This window comes from Oryctolagus cuniculus, chromosome 1 (assembly GCF_051225735.1).
Source record: "Oryctolagus cuniculus isolate XC-2025 breed Fujian yellow rabbit chromosome 1, ASM5122573v1, whole genome shotgun sequence".
Taxonomy (NCBI): domain Eukaryota; kingdom Metazoa; phylum Chordata; class Mammalia; order Lagomorpha; family Leporidae; genus Oryctolagus; species Oryctolagus cuniculus.
The window spans coordinates 17,639,711-17,649,972 of NC_142867.1; the positions used below are offsets into that span (position 1 = coordinate 17,639,711).

A 10,262-nucleotide genomic window follows, 5' to 3' on the forward strand; every position below is an offset into this window, starting at 1 on the left:
TTTCTTAGACTAGTCCTAGATTAAAACTCAGAAGGGGATTATTCATTTACAAGCAGCTGGCAACTCGTTCTTCCCTTTTATTTGATGAAGAATTCTATGACATTCGAAATCATCTTTTCCAGTTGCCTCCCTTTTAATGGTGGACATGAGATGCAGAAATATTAAATGCAGTTGCTCCAATGTCACGTGCATGATTTGTGGCAAGAGCACAATTGGAATCTACATCACTCATCATTTTAGTCTGTGCCCTTTCCAATACAACCACCACCGTCCCCTATCCTCTGGATTCAATAAGTCTGAAATATATTCTTGCTAATATTCAGGAGAAAACCTCACAAAAGGGGTAGCTAGCTTGCTAGCTCTACTTTTCACTGAAAATGTTCATCAGCACAGTCTCAGAAAAAAATCTCTCTCTTCCACGTAAAGCAGTTATCTAATATATGGGAAAGAGAACATGGGATTATTAGTGCTGTGTGCTCTCTGCTGCTCTGAAGATCAGAGGTTGAAGCAGTACTGCCACTAACTTCTGCCTCATCCACAGTTTAGAACAAGATTGATGCCATCCGTTAATTAGTCCCTATGAAGCTACACTTGGTCTCACAATAAGTAACTTCCTTTCTGCTTCCTATAAATAACCAGTGTCTTGCTGGTGTCTAGAGAGAATGTTCATAAATTGTTCAGGAAGAAAAAGGAATCGGGATATTTTAGGAACTGATATTAGGGAGTCAGGGTTTTTAGGGAAATCACTGAACAACAAAATGAGCAGCACTCCTTGAATACCTTCTGTGTTCTGGGTACCAGTCCTAGACCCTCTCAGGTGCATCACCACTTGCACTTGTTCCTACAGGCTGCGAGAAGAATCAATCACTGCCTCTTATCCACAGCTCCTCCGTGCAGTGTGCTGAAAGATCAAGGAAAATACAATCAGAACTACCTGAATTCAAGTTACACTTCCACTATTTCAGCCCTTCAATAAATATGTGTTAATCCTATCCTAGTTAACAAAAGACACACTTTGCTAAATGCAAAAAGATCATGGTGAATATGACCTGGTTCCCGGGGCTGCCGCTGTGGTGCACTGGGTTAAAGCCCCAACCTGCAGTGCCAGCATCCCATATGGGTGCTGATTCAAGTCCCGGCTGCTCCACTTACGATTCAGCTCTCTGCTATGGCCTGGGAAAACAGTAGAAGATGACCCAACTCCTTGGGCCCCTACACCAACATGGGAGACCCTGAAGAAGCTCCTGGCTCGCAGCTTTGAATCAGTTCAGCTCTGGCCATTGCAGTCATTTGGGGAGTGAACCAGCAGAATGGAAAACTTCTCTCTCTCTCTTTCTCTCTCTCTCTCTCTTTCAAATAAATAAAATAAATCTTTAAAAAAAAAACTGGTTCCTGGCTACTTGGAGCCCATATTTTAAAATGGGCAGTAAAACAAGAAGGAAGAAATAAATAAATATAACTAAAAAATAAACATATAGAATATCTGAGTGAATTTTATATATCTGAGTACTGATAAATATTTGAAAAATGTCTTTGAAAATGCTGTACCAACTTACTTCCTATTCAAGCTTAGAAATTCCAATTTTGGGAATTAATCCAATAGATATAGCCCCATATATATGTGCAATGTAATGGCTGGGTCAGAAGAAGAAACATTTGATGTTATTGATATATGCAGCAAAATTTATTCCATACATTTTTCATCCATTTACATGTGAGTGCTGCTTGCTGCATCTCCAGCTGTACCAACTGGTTGAATCCTGCTCTAAGACCTCTCCAAATCTGTTCCATAAAGCGTCTAGGAAAAAAAATCACAAAATAAGAGTGCACTATAAATTTATGTCACTAACTTCAAAAAGCCCATCAAACTTGCCCAGAAATCCTACTGTATTTATTTATTTAGAGACAGACAGACAGAGCACCTATATGCTGGCTCACTCCCCAAATAGACTACAATGGTTGGGACTCGGCTGGGCTAAAGCCAGGAGCTTGGAACTCAAGTCTTCCACATGGGTGGCAGAGGTGCAATACTTGAGCCATAACCTCTATCTCCCAGGATCTGCATTAGAAGAAAACTGAAGTCATGGCCGGCACCACGGCTCAATAGGCTAATCCTCTGCCTGCGGCGCCGGCACCCCGAGTTCTAGTCTCTGTTGGGGCGCCGGATTCTGTCCCGGTTCCTCCTCTTCCAGTCCAGCTCTCTGCTGTGGCCCAGGAGGGCAGTGGAGGATGGCCCAAGTGCTTGGGCTCTGCACCCCAGGGGAGACCAGAAGAAGCACCTGGCTCCTGGCTTCGGATAAGCGCAGTGGGCCAGCCATAGCGGCCATTTTGGGGGTGAACCAACGGAAAAGGAAGACCTTTCTCTCTCTCACTGTCCACTCTGCCTGTCAAAAAAGAAAGAAAGAAAGAAAAGAAAACTGAAGTCAGAAGATGAAGATGGATACTGAGCCCAGGTACTGCGATATGGGACATGGGCATCTTTACTGGTATCCTTTCTGCTCGGCTAACCACTCAAGCCCTACATTTCTTTAACCAATACATGTTCCCAACTCTCCTCTAAAACCACACACAACTTTCCTCAAAATTCCTTTCCCCAACCTCTAACCTCGACTCTTCATTTTTATCTCAGACTCCCTGTGAGTTTTAACAAAACTTATTTAGAACTACACTGTAAGCTGTAACTCTCCTTTACTTCCTTCCTCCCTTCCTTCTCATCTTCTTTCATTTTGTTCCCCCCTCCTTCTTCAGAGAGATCAGATCTGTCTTATTCCTGGTGGTTCTTCCCACTTTCACTTACCAGTTTGCTCTAGAACATCTTATGCATATTTGTTCTACCCTGCATATGATCCAGAAACTCACAGTATCATTTAATGTGTCTTATTAAGAGTCAGTAGGCCAGCACCGTGGCTCACTAGGCTAATCCTCCACCTGTGGTGTCAGTACCCCGGGTTCTAGTCCCAGTTGGGGCACTGGATTCTGTCCCAGTTGCCCCTCTTCCAGTCCAGCTCTCTGCTCTGGCCCGGGAAGGCAGTGGAGGATGACCCAGGTGTTTGGGCCCTGCACCCACATGGGAGACCAGGAGGAAGCACCTGGCTCCTGCTTCAGATCCGCGCAGAGCACCAGCCGTAGCGGCCATTTGGGGGGTGAGCCAATGGAAGGAAGACATTTCTCTCTGTCTCTCTCTCTCTCACTGTCTAACTCTGCCTGTCAAAAAAAAAAAAAAATGAGTGACAGTAAGCATTATTTGTAACAACTCAAATGTCTAGCAACAATAAAATAGATTTTAGAAAGTATGGTATATTCAGGTAATGAATTAACACAGCAATGAAAATAAATGAACTATAGGCACATATAACAATATGAATGAGTTACATAAATCCAGTGCTGAGCCAAAGAACTCAGACACAAAAGATAATACAGTATACGATTGTTTAATTTAAAATCTGAAATTGTGCAAAACTACAAATCTACAGCTAGGTGTCAAATATATAGAACTATAAAGGGAAGCTAGGAAGTTTTATCATAAAAGTCTTCTAAGTGCTGACTTTGAGAGAAGAGAAAGAGATGTGATTTTGAAGAATATGAAGAATCCTGGAGGATTCTTGACCTGGTTTATGGCTACACTGATGTTCTGTTTTATAATTCAACTGTTTTTTATTTTGTCTTGATTTTTAGTTGAAAAAATAATTATTATATATATTTTGGGGGTGCAATGTAAGGTTTTGATATTTGTTTACATTATGGAATGATTATATCAAGTTAATTGACATAACTATCACTATACCTACTTGCAATGTTTTCTGGGGAGACACTGTTAAGTGTACTCTTTTAGCAATATAGAAATATACAATACAATTTTAACTATGGTCACCATGCCATGCAGTAGATCCCTAATGTTAGTCATTTGTCTGAAATTTTTCAACCTTTGATCAACATCTCCTCTTTCTCCAGCCACCAACCCCATCCTCTGGTGACCCAAATTCAACTCTCTACTCCTTTTAGTTTGACTTTTTTAGGTTCTGTATTTAAGTAAGATCTTACACTATTTGTCTTTTTGTGTTTGGCTTATTTCTCTTAGCACAGTGTCTTCTGGTTTCATCAATATAGTTGCAAATGACAGAATATCCCTATTTTAAATGGTGTATCATATGCCATTCTGTATACATTTTTTCATACATCTTGGCCACTTACAAGTCTTCTTTTGAGAAAATTCTGTTGATGCCCTTTACAATTTTTTTCTAAGATCCATTTATTTGTTTGAAAGGCAGAGCTGCACAGAGAAGCAGAGAAAGAGAGAGAGAGAGGTCCTCCATGCGCTGGTTCACTCCCCAAATGGCCACAATGGCCAGAGTTGTGCCCATCCGAAGCCAGGGGCCAGGAGCCTCTTCCTGGTCTCCCATGTAAGTGCAGAGGCCCAAGGACTTTGACCATCCTCCGCTTCTTTTCCAAGCTTTAGCAGAGAGCTGTATCAGAAGTGGAGCATGGGCCGGCGCCGTGGCTCAATAGGCTAATCCTCCACCTTGCGGCGCCGGCACACCGGGTTCTAGTCCCGGTTGGGGCGCCGGATTCTGTCCCGGTTGCCCCTCTTCCAGGCCAGCTCTCTGCTATGGCCAGGGAGTGCAGTGGAGGATGGCCCAGGTGCTTGGGCCCTGCACCCCATGGGAGACCAGGAAAAGCACCTGGATCCTGGCTCCTGCCAACGGATCAGTGCGGTGCGCCGGCTGCAGCGGCGGCCATTGGAGGGTGAACCAACGGCAAAAGGAAGACCTTTCTCTCTCTGTCTCTCTCACTGTCCACTCTGCCTGTCAAAAAAAAAAAAAAAAAAAAAAAAAAAAAAAAAAAAGAAGTGGAGCAGCCAGGACCTGAACTGGCACCCATTTGGATACCAGCACTGCAGGCAGTGGCCTCACTTACTAGGCCACAGCGCCAGCCCCCTTTTACAATTTTTAATAAAGTCATTTGTTTACTTGCTCTTGAATTGAATTCCTGATATATAAGCCCTATCAAATGTATAGTTTGCAAATATTTTTTCTTTCAATCTTGTAAGTTATCTCAATTCTATTGTTTCCTTTCCCATGAAGATTTTTAGTTTAATTTTATTTTTTTATATTTATTTATTTTTTTTTTAACTTTTATTTAATGAATATAAATTTACAAAGTACAGCTTATGGATTACAATGGCTTCCCCCCATAACGTCCCTCCCACCCGCAACCCTCCCCTTTCCCACTCCCTCTCCCCTTCCATTCACATCAAGATTCATTTTCGATTCTCTTTATATACAGAAGATCAGTTTAGCATATATTAAGTAAAGATTTCAACAGTTTGCTCCCACACAGAAACATAAAGTGAAAAATACTGTTTGAGTACTAGTTATAGCAATCTCAATGTACAGCACACTAAGGACAAAGATCCTACATGAGGAGTAAGTGCACAGTGACTCCTGTTGTTGACTTAACAAATTGACACTCTTGTTTATGGCATCAGTAATCACCCTAGGCTCTTGTCATGAGTCGCCAAGGCTATGGAAGCCCCCTGAGTTCACTGACTCTGATAATTTTTAGACAAGGCCATGGTCAAAGTGGAAGTTCTCTCCTCCCTTCAGAGAAAGTTACCTCCTTCTTTGATGACCCGTGAACAAGGAGCTTCTTCTGGATCTCCCACGCAGGTACAGGGGCCCAAGTACTTAGGCCATCTTCCACTGCTTTCCAAGGCCATAGCAGAGAGCTGGATCAGAAGAAGAGCAGCCGGGACACAAACCGGTGCCAATTTTGGATGCCTGCACCACAGGCAGAGGTTTAGCCTACCATGCCACAGCACTGCCCCTCCCCCAGTTTCTTCTTTTAATTTTATTTTTTATTCCTCCTTTTTTTACATTTTGTTTCAAAAGCTTACAGAACAAAAATTGCGGGGTATAAATACAAAAACTTCCCAGATGCACATCATCCCATTTCCTCTATTAGCATTTTATATTAATATCTTTGTCACAATTAATAAACTACACCCAAATTCCCCTATTTTTTTAACCCAATCTCATTTTATTACTCCCATTCTGTGTTTGGATTGAGGGGTTGTTTGTTGTTGTTGTTATTGTTTTTACTTTAGCTACCACATATAAAAGAGAAAGGCAATATTTGTCTTTCTGTGTCTGACTTTTTTCACTCAACATGCTAATGCCAGTTCCAAATATTTCATTGCAAATGATGATTTCATTCTTTTTTATATCTAAACAATATTCATATATATATATATGTATTCCATGCTTTTCTTTATCTATTCATCTGATGATGGTTTATATCAAACACAGAAGCTTCTGCACAGCAAAAGAACAACCAACAGAGTGAAGAGACATTGGAAAGAATGGAAGAAAATATCTGTAAGCTGCTTATCCAACAAAGGATTCGTATCCAGAATATATCAGCAACTCAAAAAACTCAACAAAAAAGAGCAACCAATCTGGTTAAGAAAGGAGCAAACAGTCATTTCACACTTCTGAAAAAAACAAATACAAAGGACCAACAAATATATGGAAAAATGCTTAAACACTAGCCATCAGGGAAATGCAAATCAGAACCACAATGAGATAATTTTTCAAATTTGTATTTGTTTCAAATGTAGACAGAGAATAAAGACAGACAGACAAGGGAATTCTCATCTGCTGTTTACTCCCCAAATGCTTGCAATACCTGAGGCTAAACCAGGCCAAAGCCAGGAGCTTGGGCATTCAATCCAGGTCTCCTATGTGACTGGCAGAAACTGAACTGCATGAGCCACCAGCTGCTGCTTCCTATGGTGTGTATTGGGAGGAAGCCGGTATCAAAACCAGGCACCCTGATGTGGGATGCAGACGTCTTAACCACTAGCCAAAAGCATCTGCCCGTTTCTTCATTTTTAAAAGGAAAATCGTACCAACTTCTTGTGATGAAAAAATGTGAACTTGTTTTTAAAAGTATTTAGCATAATATCTAACACAAAATTAGTGTTCAATTATTTGTGTGTGTTCGTGTTTCCATGTTTATACAATTATTTCAACTCTTTATAGAAAGTATACCTTATTATATGTAATCATGCTAATGTTAATTTTAGTATAAACCATTCTATACATTTCCATGATCTGAGTTTAGTCATTCCTAATCTCATTGGCTGTATTCTCAGTGTCCCCAACTGTAGATTCCCCTGATATTATTGAAAAAAGAAATCAGAGCTAGGTGATCATCACCTATCACCAGTGACTGCTATGACCAATATTCTGCTTCCCGGAAGTCCAGAGTTGAAAAACCAGATTACTGACACGTCAAGGAGATTCTAATAGATGGGCAGTACACACAGGCCAAATAATACTGTATCTCAAGCAAAAATGAAGAGAGGGGATCTGCTTCAATGCCCTGGAGTTTAGAGTAAACTGTCAAGAAGAAATTGAAATGGTATATAATTATTTTCTAGTTAATAATATGGGTCATGGAAAGATTAGACATAAATGCAAAATCCAAATTAATTTTATTCCGAAATTTTTAGTGATGTCTCAGCTCTCATCATGGCAATACAAATTTTCACTCCCAGAGACTGGTTATTTCCTTCTCAAATTTATTTCTGACTTCCATCCACAATGGTTCATTTTTTGCAGAGATTTTTCATGGCATTTTTCACCTCTACGTTTCTCAGGGTATAAATCAGAGGGTTGAACATAGGTGTCAAAATACAGTAAAACACAGCCACTATTTTGTCTATGGACAAAGTGGATGATGGCCGCATATATATGAATATACAAGGGACAAAGAACAAGGCAACAACAGTGAAGTGAGCCCCACAGGTGGAGAGGGCTTTCCGGCGACCCTCTGCACTATGCGACCTCAAGGAGCGCAGGATGACAATGTAGGAGGCAGCCAGCATGAGGAAGTTCAACAGGCAGATCACACCACTGTTGGCCACCACCAGCAGACCAATGACGAACGTGTTGGTGCAGGCGAGTTCCAGCAAAGGGTACAAGTCACACACAAAGTGATCAATCACGTTGGGTCCACAGAAGGGCAACTGAAGGACCAGGAGGAGCTGAATCAGGGAGTGCAGGAAGCCCCCCAGCCAAGCCACCCCCACCAGCATGGCACAGAGATGCCTGGTCATGATGGCTGTGTAGTGCAGTGGCTTGCAGATGGCCACATAGCGGTCATAGGCCATCACCGTGAGCAGGATGATCTCAGTTCCTCCCAATAAATGAGCAACAAAAAATTGAGCCATGCATCCCTCAAATGAAATAGTTCTCCCCTCATATAAGGAGTCAGCTATGAGTTTGGGAGTCATACATGAGGAATAGCAAGTATCAATAAAGGATAGATATGAGAGGAAGAAGTACATAGGGGAGCCCAAAGAGGGGCTGAAGATAATTGTGATAATAATAAGGATATTTCCCCCAACAGAAACAAGGTAGACAATAAAAAAGAGCACAAACAAAACTCTCTGCACATCGGGATTTTGTGAGAGTCCCAGCATGAAGAATTCTGTGATGTTTCGTGGATCATCCATGAATCCTGAAGACTTGGGTGGAAAGAGATTTACCAAAAAATGTTGCTATTACCTCTTTCAAACAATTTCAAGAAATTAGCGTGTGTGGAATGTAAATAACCCTCCAAAGGCTTCCCCTTACCTTCAGGAAAAAAAATCTAAGCATCTTAATTTCATTACAGGTTCCTGTACCCTACTGACTCATCTGTGTTCTTCTTCAACTCCCTTCCTCTCCACTACCAAACTGCTCTAACTCCCTGATCAAGTCATGCTCACTCACAGCTCTTTGCCTTAGACATGCTATTCCTTTTTTTAACACAATTGTTGCCAATTCCTCTGGCTTGCTCTTATACAACCATCAAAACTAGGCTCAGACATCCTTTCATCAAAGAAGATGATATCTTCCCAACCCTAGGTTATATTGTAAGGCCTTCTTTATATCCATTTTTAATATCCTTTACTATCCATTCTTGCTCTTTGCACACCACACTGTATAAATATTGCTCTACCCTCATGCCCCATACTTGGATGTATCCTGAAAGTGTCTTGTACTATCCTGGAAGCAGGAATTCCATGTATTCAATGTCTATATCATCTGACCTAGAACAGTGTCTAAGGAGTATTTGACAAATGAACAAAAGCTAAAAACAAAAATAAAATTGAAAAATTACACTAAATGGATATAAGGAAGTAGATAACTTCTTACCAGAATTTTTATCACATCCTCACATGGCTGACCATCAGAGCCAACAGGATCCTTAATACCACATCTGGTCCACCCTTCTATTTCTTCTGGTCCTACTTCTATTCTGAATGAAGCCAGTGTTAGAAGTCTGTATATAATTAAAGAAAGTTCCTGCAGGAAGGAAAGCATACCGTGAGAAACTACAATCTCATAATCCCTTCTCTGACTTTGGAAATCTCCCACAATCTAAGCAATCTGGGTTCAATAACCAATAAAGGATCTCATCAATCAATGGGCTATAGGGCATCTCTTGGACCATCACTTCCAATCTTCTTTGCTAAAAAGCCATTAAGGAAAAAATTTTTGAGAATATTATAGGGATATCTTTGGTTTTAATTTTGGAGTGGGCATGTGACACAGCGATTAAGATGCCATTTGGGAGGCCCAAACCATATCTAAGTACCTGTGTTTGAGTAGGAGTCTGCTCCCAATCAGCTTCCTGCTAATGGGCAAGCTGGGAGGGAGCAGTGACAGTTCAAGCACGTGGGTCCCTGCCACCCACACGAGATACTGGGTAGAGCTCCTGTCTCCTGTTTTCAGACTGGCCCAACCCTCCCATTGGGAATGAACCAATGGATAGAAAACCTCTCTCTCTCTCTGTCTCTCTCTCCCTCTCCTGCCCTACCCACCCCTACCATCTTTCAAATAAATAATTGGTATACAGTTATAAACATTGCTTATTTAATCATAAATGTAAATGACAACATATTCATTTCACATGTTTAAAGAAAATGGAGAAGGGGGAATAGGGAGAAGTCCTGGGGCATTAGTAATGCTTTATTCTTTTTTTTAAGGGCTGAAATAGTGGAAGTGTAACTACTTGAATTCAGGTTGTTCTGATTGTATTTTCCCTGATCTTTTTTTTTTTTTTTTTTTTTTTTTTTTGACAGGCAGAGTGGACAGTGAGAGAGAGATGGAGAGAAAGGGAGAAAGGTCTTCCTTTTCTTCCTTTTCCATTGTTTCACCCTCCAATGGCTGCTGCGGCCGGCGCGCTGCAGCCGGCGCACCGCGCTGATCCAA

General features: G+C 41.2%; 1 protein-coding gene across 1 annotated transcript; it reads right to left on the reverse strand.

The window, feature by feature from the left end:
* Window positions 1–7,609: 7,609 nt before the first annotated feature.
* Window positions 7,610–8,518, reverse strand: LOC100357372 (olfactory receptor 4C3D). Its single transcript, XM_002709108.3, has one exon. The coding sequence runs from the start codon at window positions 8,516–8,518 to the stop codon at window positions 7,610–7,612; it is 909 nt and encodes a 302-aa protein (XP_002709154.3).
* Between the last annotated feature and the right edge of the window lie 1,744 nt (window positions 8,519–10,262).

Excerpts from the sequence above, each read along its gene's own strand:
- LOC100357372 (XM_002709108.3), bottom strand. The coding sequence starts at position 8,518 with ATGGATGATCCACGAAACATCACAGAATTCTTCATGCTGGGACTCTCA.